The sequence below is a fragment of the Ptychodera flava genome, chromosome 2 (assembly GCF_041260155.1).
Source record: "Ptychodera flava strain L36383 chromosome 2, AS_Pfla_20210202, whole genome shotgun sequence".
Taxonomy (NCBI): Eukaryota; Metazoa; Hemichordata; class Enteropneusta; family Ptychoderidae; genus Ptychodera; species Ptychodera flava.
The window spans coordinates 13749564-13774901 of NC_091929.1; the positions used below are offsets into that span (position 1 = coordinate 13749564).

Below are 25338 nucleotides of genomic sequence, written 5' to 3' on the forward strand. Positions count from 1 at the left end.
CTGAGACGTGTCTTTACTTCTTAGCTCATTTCAGAGATTGATATTGGTAAATCTTTGATCTCTGTAACTTGAAATTGTGTAAGCCATCAGAATGCAAACTAGATTTAGGTGTTTGTTGATATAATGAGATCCATACATTAGTGCAAGGTTAAATGTATAGTGTTGGTACTAAAAATGTTTTAAAGATTTTACAAAAGGATGGTGCTTCTTCAAATTCTGAAATGTTAAAAAATTCCACACAAGGTGTAGACGAGAGTTGCCACTCAAGAGTAGAAATTCCAAAATGCATTGTGCTACAATGTTTCATACAGTTGGCTCAAAAGTCAGCAGAGAAAAGACTGTTACAATATGCTTTCAGTTACAATTGAACTTTCAATTCCATCACTCTCACTTCACTGACATTTAGCTAAATATGGTAAGAGGGGATATATGTACTTTTTAAGTTTTGCTGCTGATGGACATACACACATACAGACATACCTATACTACCTCCCACTGCTACCTTTACATATGGCAGAAGGGAGCTAAATAAGACTTACATGAACAAGGCTTCTTTACCAGACAATATTTGTTTATTAACGGTAAAAATGACCCTTGGACAAGCACAAACTGATGTGATACATGCACTGTAACATTTGGATGATGTTAACACAAAAAATTTAAGTTGATTTGTTGGTCAAGAAAGCTTCAAAAGGACAAAATTGTATCTAGAAATGAAAATTGTTTTTATGATAACAGAAAACGTGATTCTGAAAACCAACTTTCAACTGAAGTAACATAATTTTACGTCTCTATGTTGGGCTCTGTTAGCTGTAACTTTTGATTTTTTTCTCCTGCACTTCTGTTCAGTTTGAGAAATAGAGTTTCTTCATCTACTCCCAAATGTTTTTTGAAATGCTTTATACTGTTAAATATGTCAGTGAAACTTGTACTTGTGTAGTATCAGATGTAATTATTTAGTACTGAAGTTACATTTCAACATACTTAAGAAGAAATTATTTACTTGGGTATCAGAACAAATAATGAAAATGTTATAAAAAGCTATAGCTTGTAACCATACTGTATTTTGTGTGGAGTTTGGCAGTTGCAAGAAAACCCATTACTTCATTAGGCTAAGCATGGATTTCTGCTTTGTACACCCCAAAAATTATCTTCTCCGTCACTTCATTTTATGTGTCTGTGAGTTCAGCTGCAAAAAATCTATTGTAAGTAGCCTTAACCCTTTCATCCCCAGCTCCCTGTATACAGGTCCAACTTTACCATAGAAAACAATGGATTTGGGACAAACCATGATGGTGAAAGGGTTAAGGTAGAATGCACCTCAAGGACAGATATTTAGACTCTAAATTTTTACAATTATTTTCTTGTCTACCACTTTTTGAGGGCTCATTTTAAACCTCTGGGAGAAAGAAACATATTCACAATCTTAGTTTGTCGAAAACAGAAAAAAAAATTATTTTGGCCATAGAGTTAATTAACACAGAGATAGTGGCCATTCTTAATTTATTGAAAATATTGGTAAATAGTAGGCAGTTTGTTTCTCTGGTACCAAACTTTGCATGGTGACCCATGATTTTTATTCTTTACTTGGTCAGAGTATGGTTGAAAGTTTCATTGAGGAAAATTTGAGCAAAAGTTTTAAGTCTTTCAATTTCGAGGTGCGATCTAACCTTAAACGCACGACATAAGCTGCAAACAATACGACTTCTCATAAACAATAAAACTTTAACAAAAGAGCGTCAAAAACAACTTTGTCCATTTTGGCTTTCCAATCATTCAAAGTAAAAATAATCGAATATTTACAATTCCTGCGAAGAAATTCCAGTTAAAATTTTAGTGAATTTATTCATTGACATTTTCGACAGCATGTTATTTATCTGAATCTTCAGGAACTGAATAAATTGCACATATTGTCTTCATATATTATCCACTCATCTCACATATGTACATACAATCTGTCAATCAAATGCAGGTATACATTTGTTTTACTCCAATCACTGTAAATTCAGGTTTGAGTCAATTAACACACACTCTACAGGCCAAATTCCGATATAAACTATCCAATTAATATCATTAAAATATTCTGCTGACCACCATTCAGTCTCCTGTTACATCTTTTGAATTCTTTGTGCATTTTTAATTGAAATGGCCATGTGAAGTATTCCCTGTGTTCCACTGAGTGTTCATCAAAATTTTCAATGTTGCGCTTTTGGACTTTGAAGTTAGTGTTAAAAAAATACAAAAGAAATTCACTGTAAAGATATAATTCATTTTCAAGTGGTTGGTTGGTTGTATTTTGACAAAAGTGTATTTCAAAACTCCTATTTGTTTTGATATTATATTCAGAGTTCTACAATACAGGTACAATTTAATTTTCTGAACGGTATACAGCATCAAAGCGAGGCCCCCATTGACGTAGAGAACACTGATTTTGACTTTTATCTATAGACAGGTGGGGGTCAGGGGATGGGGAGGGTATTTCTAATCTTTCTATATTTCAGTTGCTATATCGTGCCTTCTGATTTGAAATATTTTTAAACTTCTTTGCATCAATTTCTGAATTTCTGAAATTTCGTTGGGTTAGCTCTACAGCAGTACGTGTGACATAACATGTAAACTGTTTTTGCATCAGAGAGATATTTCTTGAGTCAATGGGATGTCAGCTTAGCATAGAGGGCGCACTGATGGAAATTAATCTGCTGGTTCATGGTCCATGCTTTCCAGAATGTGTGCGACTTCTCTCCTCTGAGCTGATGTCATGTGTTGAGTTATATGAACGATAGAATCCATGGCAACCTCTGGATTGTCTTGCACCAAACTGAGGACAAAAAAGGAAACAAATTATGGTAATTCCTAGCTAACAAATGAAACCAGCATTGCATTTACTCCATATTTTACTTTATGACTCCATATCTTTATAAAGATCCCTGGCACAAAAGTCAGAGTTTTCCAAATTACTTATCTGATTGAAGTGACTTACACTCAGTTGTAAGCACAACAGTTAGCACAATGCCTGGATAAATTAATACATGAATGAATCAATGAATGAATGAATTGCTGAATGAGGGAATGAATGAATAAATCGAGTTCATCCCTTTTGAAGTTGTTTTCTGCCTATGACACATCTGAATACATTACAATTCAAGTTAAAAAACACTTAAAAAAGTTTTGCCTAATTTTTGTTATCCATCCCACATCCATCTATAGTCTGAGTAAAGATGCGTATATTTCAGGAACATACATTCGAATCTTAATGAGCATGATGTAATCCATTCTAAAATCATTGTCGCGGCTTTGAGTGTGAATCTTGAGATATGACATAGATGATTGAAAACTTACGTTCTGATTTGTTGTATAGCTTTGTCTCTTTTCACACATTTCAGATTATCCATGATGAGACATCGGCCAGTCTCATCTTCCTCTTTCTTTTGGTCCAGCAGCCATTCAACAATGGCTTCATTGTTGTCCCATAAATAACCCTACAGGGTAAAAAACAACATTACCACAGTCAATGGAACAATCCACTTTTTTCTCAGGGCAATACAGGATACATGGAAAAAATGTTCTTATTTTGAAAAATGTTTTACCTCACTTCAGAGCACCCTCATCCCTGACTTTTTGATATGACCCTTTGTTTACTATGGCAAAGTTTGTCAAGGCAGGGTGGGAGGGGGTGGGACGAGGGAGGGAGGGTCGAAAGGAAAGTGGTTAGGAGTCAGAGGAAAGAACAGATACTACAGATATAAGATACAGTGATTATGATTGAGAAAGATCATTATGATAATAGTTAAATAATAACACATGATAGCAAAAGCTGGATCATTTATTGCACACCCAATGGGATGATGATCATGATGGTAATATTGATGATACCTGAGCTGAAGATGATGGTATCATCAAAATTACCAGTACTGTCATGAGTACCAACCCAAGGGTAGGTAACAAATTGTGATTTTGCCCTTGCTATTGTGTGTTATAAATGTAATTATATCAGTGCATGCCATAGGGCAATATCAGTGCACATGACAGGGCAATATCAATGCACATGACAGGGCAATATAAGTATACCGTACATGACAGGGTTACATCAGGCAAGCCATGTCTCATTACTTTTTCCTCTACATCATGAGTGTGAGTCTTAGCAAGTTACATAATTTCTGGATAATATGTGTGGTGTACTATGACATAGGCCTTAGGGACAGGCAAAGATCACTTACCTGTACAGTACCCTTGGCTTCAATAAACCATCTTCTTAGCATTGAGGTAATTTCACCCTGACTTAGTTCACTGTGATGGAAGTTAAAATCAAGAGTTGACATTGTTATATAATTACCGGTATATGGAGGATGACAACACTGAATTCACTCAGGCTGGAAGGTTGTCTTGCTTCAAGAGTGTATTTACATGAAGTTGCCAGTTACGTTCTATGTAGATACTTCATTTTTCACAGTGAGAGTGAATCTTTGAATCAAATATAACTATGTAGAAATGTACGATGTGACAAAAGCATGTGCAGGAAGGTATTGTCACCTGTGTCTGGTGATCGACCTCGATCTCATGAAACGCTATTATGTAGAATCTAGCAAAACACCTGCAACTCGTTATGTTCACAAATAATGGTCATAGGACTCATTATTCTTAGAATCTAACCGAGTCAGAGAAATTTGAAAACTGTCTGAACACTGCTTGTTCTATTTGTGCCATACCTATTGGCCTCCATGATCCGTGATTTCACACCATCTTCTAGAAGTAATCGTCTTAGGCGCCAATAGAAGAACTTCCTAGATGTTTTCCATTGTAAAATGTCCTGAGAGTACAAAATATACACTCATTGTTAGTTTTCAATAAATTTAAATAAAATGACTCTGTCATTTTTGGAATTATAATTATCTTATGATACAACTTTTACAACTTTTAGAATTTGATGGTCAGTCTTGACTGTTTGTACCAACTATGGTCTATTACTTTGATGCTAGTGAAAAATCCAGAAATAATATACCGGTACTTCTTCAAAATACTTTTTGGCAACTTCTGGAATTAGTGAAAAATTCGAAAATTAGTACATGATGAACATGCTTTAGTCTGACAGGAATAAAATTAAAAATTACAAAATATCATTGCAACATAAGGCACACTAGGCTATGATTGGAACAAATATGCAATGAAACCGTATCAATAAACTTACTGTAATGACACCCTTTTCTTGCATTCTGCCAGCTGTATCATGCAAATCAGCAAATGTAACTGACACTGTGTGGTAGATTGGCAGTAACTTCTCCTCTCTCTCTTGTACCTTCTTTTCCAAATCTATCAAATACAAACACAGTGGCAATAGATGTGTATGGATGTACAAAATAGGTGTGATGTCTTTGTCGTGTGACAACCTGACGTTGCATACGTGTGGCAGAGACATTCTTAACAGCAACGACACTTCTACACATAGTCAATATTACGTGTAGTATTTTGAAGATTTCTTGATGTTTAACAGTTAATTTAAGCAAGCAACTTTGTAAAGTATCATTTTAAATTAGCAAACATTTTTGATATCAGATATTTCATGGAGTTTGCTCCATTAAAAGAAGCACTGTACTTGCTATGATTTCCTGACATGAACGAAATGTTGAAGTCTTATTTCACATTTCATCTGACACCTTGACAAAGATTTCTTAAAATTCAAAAATAAGAAAATCATCAGCTGATTTAATTGAAGGGTAGAATGAGGTTTAGAATAGTCGTCTCCTAGAGAAATTAATTTTTCATAAAAATTATAAGCATGTTGCTGAGAAAACAAATGCAGCAAAATCATCGGGAATGCAAAACTAAATTGAAAAGTCGCTAATTAGCATGGTTACGCTTACAACATTACACTGCCATCAGACATCTCTCATACATTACACAAATTAAAAGGTTGGAATTTTCTTTTTACATCACAGGAATTGGCAATGTCTTTTGCAATTATGAGTGCCATCCCTGGTGAACACTTACCAGCTTTCTTCTCAGCTGGCAATTCAGGCTGTGATAATTCTTCCATTAGTTTGCCATACTCAGCATCCAATCTTCTCATTGTCTTTACCAGATCCTTTTTCCTGTACTTGATTTCAACAGTGCCTTCTGCTTCTAGAACTCCACCTCTGAAAGACAGAAAAGTCAATCGAAAGAAAAGGTGAACGAGACAATAGATTCGTAGTATGTTATACATTATAAACTTGATAAAAGTACAGCAAAATAAAAGAAAAAATTCTGGGGTTGCTATGTATTGCATTGATTGATTATGTACAAGTCTTTTTCTGAAAAGTTCATGAAGACTCAGAAATATTCTGTCTTTATATATGACATATATAAGGCATGTATGAAGCCACATGTGATACAAGTACAGAATTTAGAGGATGCTGTGAACAGGATATATGTACAGTACATACAGTGTACACGTACCGTACAGGGCATACACAGAATATTGGTACATGTACTGCAGGATATACAGGATATACAAGTACAGCGTACACATGTCCAGGATTTACAAGATATACAGCATGTAGAATACATGTATGGGATGTATAGGATGAACTGTACATACAGAGTAACAGGATACACAGGATGCACAAGACATACATACAGGATACAAATACTGGATGTTCATGTATAGGATACATAGAATATATCTAAAGGATGTACATGGTATACAGAATACATATGTACAATATGTAAGATACCAACCTTGATTCCTGGTCTGCATACATTTCCATTCTCATGCTATTAATAGTAGGATCAATGACAACCCAGGAACCACCACGTAACTCTGCATTGGGTGGGATGTAGATCATAACAGGCTGCTTGTATTCACACAGACCGTCCACAATATAGGAACCAAACTTCAACACCTGTTCATACATGTCTGCAAATAACAAGAGAAACTCATGGGTATGATATTGCATGTATGTTTTATCACAAGGACATTTGGATCAGTAGCATCAAAAAGACCTTTCATGTCCACCATAGGAAAGAAAAGAACGTGTAGAACACCCAGACATTCTTCAAAGTCACTTCATGAACAGAATTACAAGAATTAAACCTTGGATTGACAATGGATTTGGGCTAAACTGTGGTACTGAAAGATCAACACAGGTGACAAATATACATTCTTGTTCTCCAAAGCTATTACAGTTGCGAGATTGTGTTGAAGAATGTCCAATTTTTGATGAATTTGCCCTCCCACCAACCCCTAGCCCATTCTAATTCTGTAATATGTCCATTGACTATAGTAACTTCAAAGATGAGATGCTAGTAACCCAGTGCTTCAGAAATTTACAAATAATATTTTTGTTTTTTACTGAGTACTGTATGCTTTTATGAATTTCTTTCAGTAATATGTAATGTAAAAAACCTCAAATGATAGTTGTTCTTTTAACTCTAGCAAACACAATAAAAGTACAAAATACAGAAGATTTAATTTACAATTCCTTACCTTTCATGCCACCTGAAAATCCTCTCCAGTTTGCAAAAACCATTAATGGTAGGCCCTCTCTGTTGAAATCTTTGATCACCTGTGCTGTCTTGTAAGCAGAGTCTGGAAACCATACCTGACCTGCCTGAGATACCAACTTGGCTTCAGAATCCGGATTGCCGGGATCTGCCGGAATTTCAACATCCACAGTTCTTGTTTCCACGGCAACTACTCCGACAGGTATTCCACCGAGTCTAACAGAGAACACAGGTACAGTGGTCAACAGTCAAATTGTACAATCTTAAAATAGAGACAATAATTCAATATTGCCATGTACATGTCATTTGGACAATTTCAATGTTGAAAATAACATGATAATTTATGGAAACATATGACGCATTTGGAGGAAGACGTTTCAGATCCAAAACGTCCAACAATAGATAATATCTTTTTATACACTGTAAGGTTGGAATGCTAAAAGGTAGTCAAAACTCAAAAATTATACAGGAATTTTTTGGCAGCTTCTGGGAATATACTTAGGAAAAGATCATTGGTGATCCAAATGACATATGTAGAAACTTTCAATACACTTTCCATTCACTATATTTATTACACATTTTTTGGACAAAATTGACATTTCCAAGATTTTCCTGGTGTACTACACCTTTGGTCAGGACTTTCAGGTATAACAGTAATATTCAACTATGTTATATGAGTGTCATTATCCTGTTATGATGGAATAGCCTAAATCACCACAAAATATTTTTTGACACAACTGTCACTCATCTGTTACACAATATTTTGTATGCAAGTTTGTTGTCTGCAAAAAACATCAATTGGCGATTCAGGAACTCACTTGCAAATATTTTCAGGATTTCAAGATGCAATGGAATAAAGTTGAGAGTACTCACTTTGCCCTTCCACAGACCACAGTCTGTGCCCATGGAGCCATGATTTCCATGAAAGAATCCCTGTCAAAGAACCCACTCTCCCATTCACCTCCTTTATCTGAATTGGGAAAGAGAAATAGTCATACAAACTTCAGGAGAATACAACTTCAAGAAATGTGATATGACATAATCATTTTATAAACTGGTAACAATCTTGTTTTTTTTTAAGAATGGTCAGACCCGTACTAAACATCGACATCATGATGTTTTTCAGCTTGTGATGTACTCGGCTGCTCTCCATCTTCTGTCAATTTATCACCCGCAAGTTTCCCTGACTCATAATTTGATGTATTTGTTCCCTTGGACATGATTTAGTCCGAATCTAGGGGTTTAAATCCATAACAAAGTCCTGGGAATATAAGCATTAATCCCCGTGGGTCGATCACACCCTCATGTATCAGTATATGTGGACGTCTTTGCTGCTGTGTTTTGTGCGCAATTTCGACGCTGTCAGTAACTTTTTCAGGGCAGACGACAGTTTGAAATGTGCAATTTGCGCAATAGCTCGGTCGAGAGAAAACCATATATATATATATATATATATATATATATATATATATATATATATATATATATATATATATATATATATATATATATATATGTGTGTGTGTGTGTGTGTGTGTGTGTGTGTGTGTGTGTGTGTGTGTATATATATATATATATATATATATATATATATATATATATTTTTGTGATTTGTGTATTTATTGATTGATTGATAGGTGGGTAGGTAACTTAAAGATATGAGTCGGTCCTGGTAACTGAGGTTGCAAAATTAAAATAGTCTAATTACACTTCACTTTTTATTCAAAGAATCTGCCATTTCTATAGATACCTTGGTTGAGTCTGCCAGCCAGCATGTGTCTGGGATCATATGGCTCTTTGGTTGGATAGAAGATCACTTCCCTGTCGACTGGATCTACACTTGGTGTAATTGGTACCAATGCAGTGTGATCCTGTCAATTCAAAATAAATAGAGTCATGAACTCTGGACTTGGAGTATGGCAAACTTTGTATTGTGCTTGGTTTGTGCATAGTAATGTGATTTTTGCTTTCTACATACCATGGTCTACCATTTCATCCTAAAAGTGTTGAAAATCTGATAACAACAGCAAGGTTGGAAGGTTGGTCACAGCATTTTAAGCATACTGAATCAGAAAATTCTCACTGGCTAATACACTTTAAGCTTTAGTAAGTCTTTAAGTGCAAAAAAACAGGACAGAAACGTTATCCAACTTGCATGTAGTATGTAAATTTCTTCTAGAACACGCCCTGCTGGTAGACTATACAGATTACAGTGTGTAGCCATGTACGACTTTTCTGATATGATAAGATCAAGGAATGTTCAACAATTTTGAAGTCATCACTGCTATTATAAGTGCTTGTACTATTTGGATGAAAAGAGTTGTTGGCCTACAGCATAATACACATTCTGTTCTGAGCACAGATATGTTTGAATTCAGTATGAAATAACTTTTCTGCACAAAACTGCTTTTTTCAACTAACCTTGGGCATGTATGATAACCATTTTATGATGGTGAGTACGCCCTCAAAGTCATCCTTGGCAATGTCATGTGTGACTCCATTATTATGCATAATTTGTACCCCTCCAAGCTGATTGTTAGAGGTGTATACTTGGCGACCTAGTACCTGTCCAAATAAAAGAACATAATCACTTGTTTTGACTGTACAGAAAGAATCCTCACAATAAAAGACTATTCTTACCAATTTTATAACTAACTTTTGGTACGTGTCACTCTTCAGGCATTCAACATGAGATGGAATAATCAAAATTGGACTGATATTTGTTGTGAGGCTAATCATAATCACTTTATTCCTGATTGAAAATGCCGAGAGTGAAAGTTAGTGAACATAGACAGCATTTTGGATTAATTACCTGTAACATAGGGAGTCATTACAGTAGCTAAGGGGCCCAAGGAAAACCCTGGTAGTTTGTATCCAAGGGTTTGTGTCTGAAATTCTTCACCATTGCCTTGAAACTACACCCATACTAATAGAATGCTGATGTCAGTGCATCCTCTATGCTGCACTAATGTGTCATTGATTTACGATAGTTATATGTGCATTGATTTACAATAGTTATATGTGATCAAGAATGTTTGACATCTTACATGTAATGGTATAGGGCGCATTCATGGGAACTTCAAAAATGACCAAAGAGTTCAGCATCATCATTTGTTAGTGGGTGCTCACTGACTTTTGAGACCAGAGAGTATGAAATAAACTTTTTTAACTTTAGCATTCCTAAGCAATTCTGTTATGTGTGGTGTACGTGTCCACTGTAGAATTCAAAATGTTGATTTCAAGGGACTGACAAGCATGTGTCCAAGTGAGTTTCTGTCAATCTTGCTTAACGCACATACTACAGTGATTTTCATCTGGGCTGACATACAAACCTTATTGAGGGCAGTTGCTCCAGTCAGAATAATTGGTGAGTTTTCAACTTGAACGATACGCTGTCCAAGCCTTACCAGGTATGAACCGATGCCAACAACTCTACAGGTAACCTGGGAAGACACAAACACACAGCTCAATGTCTCATACACCACTTAAAAATCATAGTTATTTTTTAAGATGCAAAGTTGAAATCACCAATATCATCAGTAATCATCAGTATTTGCTTATGACTAGTGTGAGCCTTGAGTTTGTATTGTGATTGTATAATTGCATGAATAGATGCAGCATACTGGCCAAGAGCTCACACATATTAATGGAGATTAGAACAATTTCAACGTACAAAACTGATACAATTTGGTTGACTGCTGACCAGCCTGTCTTGTACAATAAGTTTTTTAATATTTTTATTAATCTCTAAAAGATTGAAATCTTACCAAACTTATGGTAATAACTTCCTCATAAGCTGATGAGGACTCCCCAGCTATCATTCCACTACCTCTTAAATTCTCAACACCAAGGCCATCTTCCTTACCTGTAAGACATACAATGAAATTTATCAACCAATCACATACAAAATAGATTGAATAGAATATACAAACTACGACCTTTAACAGATAGTTCTCAGTCAACACATATGCACATGTAAAGCATTAGTGTACAAATTATTTTCACTATAGGAATCTATTGCTGTGATACTACAGAATGCAGGAGCTGAAGTACATGAATATGCAATTTTGATGATGAGTCAGATTTGCAGAATTACCCTTTTACCACCGTGGTTTGGTCAAAATCCACTGTAATCAATGGTAAGTGTGGACTGTTTTACTGGGGATTGGGGGTGAGCAGCTTAAACAATACACTTTGCATGTATGACCATAATTATATTGCCTTTCAAGCATCAGATATATCAGAGTACTTTCTCTTGATGTAACCATACTGATACTATGCAATTTCAGCCTTATTACTTCAACTGTTGAGATATGTCAAAACCAATATGATAACCATTGGTGATTATCAGTAACATGGCAATTACTGCCCAACTCTTGACCAATCACATAGTAGATAACATCACCCATGCATTACAATAAGCTATGCTCAACAAATCAGATCACATGTCTTAAAGCCTTGATGTCAACGAATCACATAGAAGATGACATTTTCCATACACAACCAATTGGATCACCCATAACATACTGCTTCACTTTCAACCAATCACATGGAAGATCACATTTTCCACACATGACAATAGGTTGTATTTAACCAATCAGATCACATGTAACATTCTCACCAATGATATCAGTAATCTTGTATCTGGATTCTCCTTCATCTTCAATCAACTCTGCATGTACTGAGTTGGATGCACTAAGTTTCTTGAAGTCAGCTGGTGTTAGATATAGGTACTTGAAGCCCTGGGCAAAATTTCCACAAAACTTACAGTGTTCAGACTAAAGTAATTTCAGTAAATAAGCTAGTTTTTAAGACAGACTCTAGAGGTACATGTAGTGACTGGTCTTCTATTCATGGAAATGAAGAATAAAATTTAAATGAACATTACATGTATGAACACCATTCTACTGAAATACACAACTCTTACAGGTATCTGAATTTACCAAAATCTTAGCACTTGTTGTCATGACAACAGTTGTCATGGAGACCTGAGACTCTCCTTATCAAGTTTATCAGGATTTTCTTAGGCTATTTTATAGCGAACTTTGACTGTTTCAGCCTGACCTAACCTACCAGCACTGATGCCATGCCAACAGCAGCAGTTGTCATGGAGACATGAGACTTACCTTATCTGGTTCATTAGGGCTTTGCCAGGCTATCTTGTAGAGATGTTTGACTTCTTCCGCCAGGCCTATCCTAGCACCACTGTTGGCAGCTATATAAATACGTGGAATTCCAAGCTGTCGTGCCATCTCAGATGCTTTCTGAAATACAATAAATATATAGAAACCTTGCACTTTATGTAGAAATGACAGAAAGAAAATCACTTTCCACATATTTTATGTATTTAATCTTGAGTTTAAAAAGAAGACAAAGACTTCATTTACTTCCTAAAGTTTGTTAAAATATTTATATGAGAACAGCATACTGGGTATATCTCAGGATAAACATTATATTATATATTATTGCCTGAATACATGGGTTTATGTGCCTGAGAGCAGGTGACAATTTGCCCGACGCCAGGAGGGCAAATTGTCTCCTGCTGCGAGGGCACATAAGCCCATGTATTCAGGCAATAATATTTTTATTACATGCCCTTCACAGTTAATGCTATATAACATTTAGTTACATGCAGGGGATTTTCAAACAATTTTACCATTATCGACCAGCATCAAACAGATTTTAACAAAAGTTAAAATAGCAGTGCGTGCATGGATATTTTACATCTAGCGTTAAGCGTCTACTTTGACGTCGAAAACGTCGAAAGGCTTCACTGGACCGGGTAACCATGGAAACCGGTCAGTACATCGTTCACCGGCCCGCTAACATCCCGGATGTTCCTATTCAAATCAAAGCACTGATTTGCACTCACATCAAGGCATGTAATAATAGATGTTGCGACGTTAAACCAGGGGTTCAATGGATATTGATATAGACAAAGCCCTTCTTACATGAATACAGAAATATGTTTCTTTTGTGAATAATGATTTTTTTTTTTTGTGTGGAGTCCATAAACTGCAGCAGTTACTCTATATCACTGTTCCTATAAAGGAGGCTCACAGATTAAAGATAGTGGCAAGTTGAACAAAACTCAAAGTTGCCATAATTCTTGTACAAGTAAACTTTATCCATGGAAATCAGACAAATATCTCAAAAGAGACATTTTGAAATGTAATTAGGGCACACCTGAAGACTGGGTCTGGTATTGGTAATTATTGGTAAGTGTTGCTTTAGGGTGCCCTCTCATAGCTTTATAAAGCAACTTGACCCCCTAGGATAATGATAATTTGTAAAATTGTTAATAGCCCAATATCAGTATGCTGCAGTCTTGCCGTAAAGAGCACAGCATGATTTTGGGCTGTTTTTTCATTGACAGAAAACATCTACTTGTACACACCTTGAACAGTAAGTCTTCCTGTGGCCCAAATGACCCAATAAGGAAAGTAATATCATTGGCAATGACGATCACATCCCGGCCGTCTGGATATTCCGGTGTTCTCAGGGTCATCTTCCATGCAACCATACCGATCTGATTTTCACCTTGGAGTCGATTCATCGGGGCAAGGTCATCTTGACTGTCAAGAACTAACTCCATACAACTCACCTACAGAATCAATGCAGGCAGAAATCATTTTGTAAGTGTTTTGAGGGAATGTTGGAAATATAAATAATGTGGTGAGCATTCCTTAATATTCATAGTTTCATATTTACTCTAATATATTTGAATGGTACAATCATTCACAGTAATATTACTCATACAGGTTCAGATGCTGTTTGTAATACAAAGAATCTATAATAATGATAACACATTGCTTACTAGCTCAGAAGGCAGGAATTCTGTAGAATGTTTTGTGTTGTAGTCATCCCAGAGCTGCTTCATTGCCTGTAAATAACAGGTACAGTAGACATTTAAACTTAAAAGATAGCAGACAATGGACTATTAATTAAGTACAGAAACTATGGAAAACGATTTATCTTCTTTACACTAAAGGCAGGGAAAGTGGTCAGCAAAGTGAATCTTGACCCCAGGGTGAACCTTGACACTTGTTGACCTATGACATCATGATCTATCTATCAAAAAACAGTTCACAAAGTTAGGAAATATTTTCAATGAAAGTTCTCTTTTTAAATGCCCAATCATTGCATGAAAACAATATAAGTTGTATTTGCCAAAAAATAACAAATATCCTGTAATAAAGAAAGAGCAGATACAACAGTGCACATCTTCTAGAAGTAAAATGTTGTTATGTGAACATGGGAGAACTACTGTATAAAGTGTAAAATATGCACCCTTTTTAGTGAATTTAATTAAGTATGTCCCTTTGCTAATTTTAGATGTCACTTATTTATACTCTATCCTAAATGTACTGTGGTTGGGATGTCATTTAACTATTAAAATTAAGACCCTGCTGATTGCGATGAAAATCCCAAATGCAGCTTATTCGAAGAGTCTCACAGTTGGATACGTATGATAGAGGGCGCTGTACTTACCCTTCGGAACATCTCTGGGAAGTCATAGACATAAGTTGTCATGGCCTTGTTGGCTTGAAATCTTTTGAGTTGTAGATGATCTTTAGTCATGTATGGTGTACTGATCAGTAATCCATGGAGAGGTCCTTGCTTTGCTCCGTATGCATGGAACATTATCTGCAGATAATTGGACAAAAAATCTCAATATTACAGAGTCCAATAACTGTACCATCATTGAGAAAACATTATCAGAAAGTGAAAAATTTCCTTTTCAGTCATGACTGGATATGCACTAGAGCTTTTATATTTTTTCCAAACTTCTACATCATTATCATTTGTGGACTATTAGAAGAAAACAATATTTTTGAAAATATGATAAAACTGTCTATTGGAATTTGAAAAGCTTTTTACACTGCTTGTTTAATAAGATTTTGATGCATGGCAAGCAGTGTCTCGGTTTTTAATTTGTTTAACACGCTGTATACAGCCTGAAACCATGTTCCATGAAAAATGTACTTTGTTTTACAACATAAAATTGATGATGAATATTACGTTACACTTGCTCATTCTTTTCATATTAGTCTTTCATGATGTAATGTTCTGTAACCACATTTTGTCTGTTTTTACCAAAATTCTCTTGTTAGTGTGGATGTATATGGTTTTAAACTGTATCTATGTTGGACTTTGAAATAAATAAATAAATAAATAAATAAATAAATAATAAATAAATAAATAAATAATGACATCATTTTGCATCTTGAAAAAAAATCATATTCTTACCTGTGAGGTATTGGAGTCTGTGACTTCCTTGTAAAGACTAATATCCAATAATATCCAGATTCATTAGTCAGGAATACACGGATAGGGATCGGTTTTCCAGAGGCTGTTAGCCTGGAGAAATTCCAAAATTATGTATTTAATTGAACTATCTGGAAAAGCCCACAATATTAAATGACTTTGTCTTGACTTACCATTGTGCTTGTCACTTATCAGTATTTTCTGGCGTGAATTTGTATTATTCTCACAAACTGTTGAATTTTGAATACAGCAGTATATCAATATTGCATAAGGGGTGGATCAATGAAACTGATGAATAACATGTTATAATGTAACAATGTAAAGTTGCTTTTCTATTTGATTAATGATATGAGAAGTTTTATTTGAGTGACCAAACTGAAATAAGGTATCTTATGGTTCAAAACATAAAGTTGTAACTTTTGCCAGAACTTTCCTAATGGTGAGTTTAAATCATTGTTTTTCGTGATCAGGAACAAAAAACAAGGATTACATTCTAAAGTTTGCATTTGGATAAACAGAGCACTATAAATTACAAACATTTCAAATTCAAAATGGTGGCTATCCCCATGTTAGCTCTACAGGGAAAAGTTACGCTAACTTTCTGTTTCCACAAAAACATCACAGTGAACATCATTTATACCACTGACGTCCAATGAGTCAACACAATACCCAGATTGGAAAACCTGAAAAGTTATGTAAAAATTTGGCTGTCTATAAAAAGCTGTCCCTGAGGTGAATTGCACTTCATTTAAGTATGGGGAAATTCTATGTAGGAATGACAACAATGCTTCATCTGTCTCACGCTCATTGTATGATGTCACAACACACCTGACAGTCAGTTTCAGTTCAGCTTGTAAGACTCTAAGTTTCCACAATCTAGCACCGTATCTCAACACCATGGAACGGATATTCTCTTCAATCTTGGCTGGGTCCATAATGACGGTGGGTACAAAGTTCAGAAATATGTGATTGCAGTCTGTACGCTTGGCCTGCGAATAGGAAAACCAGCAGGACGAATTACTTGCAGAAGGGATATTTTTTCTTCAGGACATTAATTCAATGGGACTGAGCTACAATTTACACATGCACATACGTACAGAAAAGTGATACAAACTACACCTTCATTGCTTAACACTGACAACTCACCAGACTGTGTGAGAATGCCACTTCAAGTTCATCCAGTGCCTCCAGTAACATTCTTTCTCCTTCATTCTGCATGTATTCAAATGATGCCTCCTTGGTCACCAGGTCAGAGTGACGGATGATTGCCCGTACAAAGAATCGATAGTCAGTCACTTCTTGGCCTTGTTCAACCTATGTCACAAAGATGAGCAAAACCGAATGTCAATTGTGATGGGTACACTGCAGTTTTAATGGAATAGAAAAAATCAGTATATGTGCGTACACCACAGCATGGCTTGTACCAGGCGCAAGCAAATTCATTGCCCCATTTAAATGACTGGCAGTCTTGATGGCTGGGTGAGAAAATGTTTGCTAAAACTAGTTGGACTAGCAGGCAACTTTGGCTGCAAACAAAAATGATGAGAGGAAAATTTCACCAATTTATTATACTCACTGCAATCAACACAGTGTTGGTATGAAGAGAATCTTTCAAAGAACACTTACAAGAGTGATTTTTTTCTACAAAACTTGCAAAAATGTTGACTTCAGTTGGGCTAATGGAAGCTGTGGATGGCCTCGGTATATACATGTGGGGAGTGGCTAGTTTAAATATCTGACAAGATTTAGCTTAGCCAATCTCATACACACTTGAAACAATATGACATATTGGGTCTTGCTCATTTATTATGAAATATTATGAGGACTGGTATATTTTGCATTGTGCAATGGCAAACACCATGGAGACACTACACCAGTGTGCCTTACCTTAGCAGAGCCGATATAGAGATGCATTCTGTGGTTTTGAGTGTGGATGGCTTGCAGGTCAAAGTTCCTCATCCGGTTGATTTCAAGTTGAAATGCCAAGGCTGGCTCCAAATGACGATATATACGATCTTCCATGAACTGTACACCAAGTAATGAAACATACAAAAGATAAAATCTCATCCATAATTAAACACAAAAATTCCTGTTCTAATTATCTGAATGAAAATTAGTACATACCTTTATGAAAACAACAATATGGTTGCAAGTAGAATATTCCGTTTCATTGCTAATTTGACTATTAATTGCAAAGCAGTGACAAAAAGATGAGAGATATATCATGCTGCTGTGTATAATCTATCATACTATTTTACACACCACAGCCAAGCTTACGCTTACGTTTACTTTGGTATTTCTAGAAAAAACAATTACATTTCTAATGTAAGACTGCAAAAAAGACTGGTTGCTTTTTAAATGTTTGGCAAATGATACCAACTCAGTATTTAATTGATTTGTGTAAGATACCGTACAATGAGTTTGTTTGGATTTGTTCAGGATTCCCATCCTTTCTTATTGCTGACTCTCAGAAAATATTTTGACAATGCCTTGTGAAATTGTTCAAAATTATCATCTTTCAAGAGCAAAACTTATAGTGTATAATGATTATTTTCGCTAGATATAATTATTTCAAATTCAACAATTATGAGGACACTGCATTTCAAACAGAGTGTTTGCACAATTTGGTCTATGGTTGTTCATACAACAAATACTTACCATGCATAAATAAAAGAGGGATTATAACCTAATCTTACATATTTTGACACGACAGTATTTCTTGTTTTGCCAAAAATGGTCATTTACAAAGTTTAAATAGAATTAACTGCAATGATCAAACATTGTGATGTAGATGTCACAGGAATGATTTCTGGCAGTGACAAAGCACAAAAAGTTTACAATGAGCCAGAACTTTCATTTCAAATTATCAAGACAGAGACTGTGTTACCCAATATACAAATCTGTGATACACTTGAGAGACAGAAATTTCACACAAGTAGTGTCAGTGCCCATCAATGGGGAAAATATCAGTGTCATTCAATGAAAACCAGTGTCTATCAATGAAAAAACTCCAAAAAACCCAAAAACGCTGTAGAGTTCACAAAAGGACTCAAGCAACTTTCACTTTTCTTTGTTTCTGGTATAAGTAGTTCAGTGTATGAACTCCAGGGCAAAGTAGAGCTACATTTTTGGAGAGAATGCCAGATTTAATCACGATAGTATTATTATTCTTTTTATATGCCCTTTTGGTTTGATATGAATGTATAGATTATTTGATATGCATATGCTGTGAGGAATATACAGAAAGAAGAATATATTTGGGGGTAATTGTTCATTTGAAGATTATTCCCACAGAGAAATGAGTTATCAATAAAGCAAAGACAGGTAAATATTAAATTGAAACATGCAAAACATTTTGAACTTAATTTTAAGAAAATGCAATTCAGTGAAGCCTATATATACTTATATACTGAGTTGTAGGGCAATGGAAAATATCAAAGAAAAATGTTAAATGAAACGTTAGTACGGAAAAATTAACAAAGAGTTAGTAGAGAAAGAAAACACACTTGTCAACATTTTAGTATCACATAAATATTTTTTTGAAATAAATTGTGTGTGACACTGTATAGAATATCCTTGATTTCACTGCGAGAAAAATTTTATCAGTTGCTCAATGGTTTCTATGGCGTTGAAATAAGGTATTGCTGATGAAATGTCATTCTTGTAATCAGATGTGCAAACACCACTTCTATACAAAACTATCACTTCAAGGAGTTGACATTTAAGATAGCAGATTTCATTGAAAGTATACTCAATTTTTCTTGACTTTGGATATTAAACTCAATCGTGTAGGTTCCATTCCTTTTTGATAAGTCATCTCTTCAATGTCAATTATCATCAATAATTTGACTATGGTAATTCTTTTGAACATAAATTTTTCATATTTTTGGGGATGCCACAAGTACGAAAGAAAACTTGCTATAAGTGGATAGATTTCTAATCTTACAATGTTTTTTCTGCCATCTTACACTCTCTGGTATCTTTGTTCTCTTGCTGTATTTAATTTCTGTTATGTGCTCACTAGCTCAGCTCAGTGTCAAACAAGCCCATGGTTCAGCTGGAAAAAGACAAGGCTGTGTACCGGTACTTTATGGATCGGCCCAGCAAGGCACAACTGAGGAACAGTGGGCCAGTGTTAAGCTGTAGTACAACTTAGCGTGATCTTAGGGGGTATACCTGTATTTGTTTGTAAGAAGTCATTGTCAATGACATAGTCCATATATTGATGGTCATATCAGATTGTATCACAAAACAAATCAACTTGCTTACGTATCACAAAGGGAGTAATCCTTGTACCAAGTTTGAAAGAAATCGGTCTGGTCTGCTCTGAGAAAACTGCATGAACAGACGCATGGACTGACGCACCGGTACAGACAGAACCATAAGTCCCCCTGGACTCTGTCAGTGGGAGTTAATCAACAGCGCCCTCAAACAACAACTGTATTCTATCTTGAGGGTCTGGCCCAGTATTCTTCATTGGATGCCAAAAGCGTGCTATATACTGCTAACTAGTTTTATCTCTAACATGCCGACTCTAAAACTTTCCACAGCTACAAAATAAGTTGGTTCAGCAAGAGAAAATGAAGTTTCTGTATCCAATATAATATTTTGCAAGTTGTAAAATTTAAACCATCATTTGTGATGTGGACATGAATTTCATTTGCAAATTTGTAATAGGAAAATGTTGACAGAAATATTAGTATTAAAAGAGAAAAACCACAACCAAAAGTAGGAAAAAATACATGCAAGGAGTGTTCATGTTACTTATCAGGTGTACCTTGGGTTCAGATTCTACATTATTTTCTGTGTCAGAGAAGAGATAGGAATATTTCTCCTTCAAACTCTAGAAAGTAACAGATAAAATAAATAATACAGTTATGGCATGCAGTTGGTTTACTCCATAAGAAGAGGTGTTTTCATGTTGATCCTGGCAAGTTGAAAATTATGAAAGGTTCCCTGTTTGTTGTTGTCTGTTGTAACTATTGGCATGGTTGCAGCAATCTCAATGCATATAAACCCTTTCACCACCATGGTTTAGCCCAAATCACTGTTATCAATGGTGATTGAACAGGCTGAACCTTTCAATGCCAGATTTCGGTACAGTCTCATTGTTTTCAATAAGCTTAGATCAGTACTGTACATACAGAAATGTGGCTGAAAGGGTTAAAATACAACTCAAAGATGAAATTCTCTATTATCTGCAGGGGACAAGATTTTGTTAACCCTTTGAACCCGGCTCGGACAGAAATGTCCGATGACGTCATAGAGTACCAGGGGGTCAGGGTGCAAAGGGTTAAAATATACAGATATTGATTAAAAGGGATATTAACATTTGAAGAGTTTTTCACGATTTTTGTTTCTAATATCAACTACAGTTTTTATTCTACTCCATAAAGCATGTTAAGATACACAGTATTCGGCTTGTCAACTCAGACTGTACATGTGTACACTGCATTGTTATTGTTGACAGTCAAGTGAATTCTGGTCTGGATTAGGATTCAAATGTAAACTGTGACACACAACTGACAGTGTATTTTCCACATATAAACGCAGTGCTGACAAGCTACGTAGTTGATGTTTCAACATGCTTTATAGGAAATAGAACAAGAACTTGCAGTTGATAAGCAAAATCAAATTAGTGCAAAAATCACCATAAGTTAAAGCTACTGGCCCTTTAAATTTTTTTTTAAATTGAAGTAATCCTGATAATAGTCAGCATGCTGATTCTATAAAATTGAATAAAGTTATTGGCAAGCATCTGATTAGTGTATGTCCCCAGTATCCAGTTGTGAGTAAATTCACTCATGGATACACATGGCAAACGACAGACATGGTGACAGGCATACAATGTAGGATAATACTCACATCTAATCTTGCTCTGTAGGTGAAGTATTTGGGGAATTCTTTCTTCTGCAGTACTATGAAGGTCACTCTTCTGATACCATGTTGGAATAAGAGTTCTCTCTGCAAATTCAATTTGAGCATGGCATCTTTACGGTAGAATGAACCATGGTGACAGATATTTGGGCTTTAAAATTTTCTCTTGTGATCTACCTCTTGTGGGGGATTATTTTAAAGCTCGTGGTGTAAGAAAGTTTTCACCCTCCTAGTTTTTCTAAAATCGAAAATTTTATTTTTCCCCATAGAGTTAACACAAAGTTGGTGGCCATTTTGAATTTCGCATATTGGGAAATCGTCGGTAATTTGTCTCTCTAGCACTAAATTTTGCATGGTGACACCTGATTTTTATTCTTGATTTGGTAAGAGTACATGTATGGCTGGAAGTTTCATTGATGAAAGTTTTGAGCAAAGGTTTGAGTCTCTCACTTTTGAGGCCCATATTACCTAAGTTTCATCAATTGTATCGGGTATAATGTAAAATATATGTCATAAACATTTCTGCCGTCAAAATTTAACAATTGAATTTGTTCAGACTTATTTAAGATTGGTCACAAAACAGCAACTTTTCACCTATACTTAAAGTGTAAAAATATCTGTTTTGAATTTAATACACATGAATCACTTTTAAATCTTACAATGTACGTAGTTTCCTTCCAGAATTTGTGATGACCCTTAACTTTTATTCTTTATTATCAGACTGTAGTTTTGTTGAACGGAGTATCAGCTAAAGTTGAACATTTTCTTTTTCCAACTATGTATAACCATGAGAACATATAGCATGTAGATGTTTCACATATCACGATGAATTCAAATTAAGAAGGTTCTACTCCGGAATAAAAAGGACGTGATGCGTTCTACAGACTCAGTACGCCCAAATAATCACGTGATGCCGGTACAAACAAACCCACATGTGTACTAACGCGTATGGAAATACACGTACGTCTATGCGCGTTTGCGCACATGGCTTTGTTTGTACCGTGGTCGATTCGAATTCCGGGTTTGGCCTATTAAGAAGTATCTAAACCAATATTGAACTGTCTTACCTTGGACTCTGAGTATTTATGGAACTGTTCAGCTAGTTCACTGTCATCTGATTTATCCAGTTTCATTGCTATGTTCAGGATATGTATTGGCTCATCTGACGCACACAGATCACCCTACATATTAAAAAGAGTCAGGTTATTACAAGTTACCGGAACAAGAAAGCACAAACATGCAACTATGTAACATTATCAAAGAGTCCATAAAAATATGATTTTTAATGATGTTGTACTGCATTTTTCTAATAAGTTAACCTTATTTTTACCTGATTTTGTTTATTGTGATGAAATCCTTTACTTTTGATAAAATAAAATGACATGGTCTTTTTTTTCAAATTTAATACTAAATACATACTGAAACTACCAAGAAGATGTATGCTTTTGATGTTGGTGCACTCATTTTGATGATTTTGATAAGTGTTACCCGCAAAAAGACTTGGCAACCAGTTGTAATGGTGTTCCATTTATTTATACTTGATTCATTCTCAAATTCAGCATCACTGATTTAATTAAAACAACACTTGAGCTCAGCATGGTTGTGTAAAGGTTGCACTTCAGAAGATGATGACATACCTGTTGTGTTTCAAAGAGTTTTTCTCTCTTGGAGTCCCCTAACTTTGGACTTTCTGGAGGACTGTTGGTAAACATTGCTAGAATTTCATCAAAGCGTCTGGAATAGAAAACAATAAAGTGATTTCTCTCTCAAGAATTTGTGGATGTCTTTCAGAAATTCTGAGCTGTTGAGCATCACTTATGGCTGTAATGTGAAGCTTTGGAAATTTTGAAAACTGATCTTTGAAAACTACCGTATCTATCAAGACTATAGTAAAATTCCAATTCACATCATCCGCATTTAATAAAGCAGGTCTTGTTTAGGAACATTTTTCATGATAAGCAAGCATTAACAAGATTGTTAACCTGTTCACCCCTGAATCCCGTAAACCAGTCCATAGTCACCATTGATAACAATGGGTTTCAGACCGAACCATAGTTGTAAAAAGGTTACGATGCATCATATATTGGTGCCATTGTTTAGAACTTACAATACTCCACAGATTATGATATTTTTCTGACTTATCGGATAAATTCAAGTTTATTCCTACTTTTGGAAGTCCTCTTCTGAATCAAAGGCACACATAACACCCATTCTTTGACACGGAGGAGGTAGATGTTCCATATCTACCATGTCGTCACTCATGCTGGCAACACGTGGCGGAGATTCATGACGCCGATGCTGGATCATCCTGGAAAAAAGTAGGAAATCAAGGATACAATCAGATCATTAAGTTTAAAGGAAAGAAAAGAGACTGAATAACAAGGTATATGTATGCATAGACATGCAGTCGATGGTGTGGAAGTTTTGAGCTGGTGGCTTGCCATGCAAAGTTTGATTTATGCAAATTTTTGCATGCAAATGTATTCATGGTGACCTTAACTATGGGTCACTTGTTTCTTGTTGGATTTCAGCTTTAGGGTATACCGCAAGATTTTGACCGATTCAAAACACATATGCATGAGCATTAGTAAGTGCAAATATGGAGTTATTATCAAAACCTAGAGGTATACCAATTGCTAAGGTGGTTTATTTCTATTACATCATAACAGTATATTGTAATTCTGGCACAAAACTTCCAATACGGACTTTTCCTCTAGCTGAGAGCTCATGTTTGTTCCAACTGTGCTGTATCATGAAGCACACTTATTTTCATGTCTCAACCAATCAGATTGCTGTATTTGCACCATCAATATACCGGTATGATACAATGATAGATTTAACACTTTAAGTCAAATTGAGTAAGATGGCTGATATCAAGACCACTATTTTTGATCATGGGTAGTTGATTTAAAAAAAATAGATGGCTCTGTCTAAGATAACTTGGGGAAACAAAAAGCTATGCTGGTGATGGATTTTCAACACAAAATTTGACTAAATGTCTAAAAATCAAAACAGCACACATGAGGGCATGACACAGACAAATTTGACTTCTGGTGTCTAAGTCATCAACCACTGCCTATTTGTCAGACCCTTATACGACAACGTGCATTTTTCTCTCTTTCAAGTTTTCACGTACAAGTATAAACCAGGTACTGTGATCATGCAAGATAACATAGAGAGAAAAGTAGAAATCAAACAAGACTTATGATGAAATGTGCGTACAATGTAGGTAATAACCAGGTAGTCATGAAACAAAACTATTACAGGGAAAGTCTGCAGTTGATTAAACACCTTTCTATGCGATTAAATTATTGCCATGCCAAGTATTCACAACTGGAGAGTAACATTCTCATAAAGTATGTTATCTAAAATATCAATGGAAATGACAACTGATTCATGTTGCTGATTCTAATTCCTGTGACCATATCATCAGAATTTGAAGATGTTCCTATGTATGCACCGCATGCATATTGAAATTGCTCCAAATAAAATGCTGCATATGTTGATTTTAGGCATGACAATATCACCTAAAAGCAAATAAATATTCATTATCACTCAAGCCAGCATTCCACTTGAGGAAATAAGCAGCTGCAATGATGAGATTTAATCCTATATTACTGAACAATACATGAGGACTCAGAGCTGATGATTTTCATGATACTAAAACTTTGCCACCCGTGGCATGAAAGAATGCCCTTGCAATATGAACAATCA

General features: G+C 35.4%; 1 protein-coding gene across 1 annotated transcript in view; it reads right to left on the bottom strand.

Moving 5' to 3' along the window:
* Nucleotides 1–550: 550 nt before the first annotated feature.
* Nucleotides 551–25338, bottom strand: part of LOC139115237 (acetyl-CoA carboxylase-like) — a 73174-nt gene continuing 48386 nt past the window's right edge. Inside the window, 28 exon segments of the mRNA XM_070677213.1 lie at nucleotides 551–2818; nucleotides 3340–3479; nucleotides 4218–4287; nucleotides 4707–4807; nucleotides 5186–5307; nucleotides 5986–6131; nucleotides 6715–6892; nucleotides 7463–7695; nucleotides 8353–8449; nucleotides 9230–9350; nucleotides 9901–10044; nucleotides 10812–10922; nucleotides 11247–11344; nucleotides 12101–12221; nucleotides 12606–12743; nucleotides 13877–14083; nucleotides 14297–14362; nucleotides 14971–15126; nucleotides 15730–15776; nucleotides 15779–15840; nucleotides 16576–16736; nucleotides 16894–17061; nucleotides 17635–17772; nucleotides 20525–20590; nucleotides 21613–21711; nucleotides 22692–22805; nucleotides 23262–23358; nucleotides 23792–23932. Coding sequence (XP_070533314.1) covers nucleotides 2692–2818; nucleotides 3340–3479; nucleotides 4218–4287; nucleotides 4707–4807; nucleotides 5186–5307; nucleotides 5986–6131; nucleotides 6715–6892; nucleotides 7463–7695; nucleotides 8353–8449; nucleotides 9230–9350; nucleotides 9901–10044; nucleotides 10812–10922; nucleotides 11247–11344; nucleotides 12101–12221; nucleotides 12606–12743; nucleotides 13877–14083; nucleotides 14297–14362; nucleotides 14971–15126; nucleotides 15730–15776; nucleotides 15779–15840; nucleotides 16576–16736; nucleotides 16894–17061; nucleotides 17635–17772; nucleotides 20525–20590; nucleotides 21613–21711; nucleotides 22692–22805; nucleotides 23262–23358; nucleotides 23792–23932 — 3469 coding nt within the window. The 3' untranslated portion in view covers nucleotides 551–2691.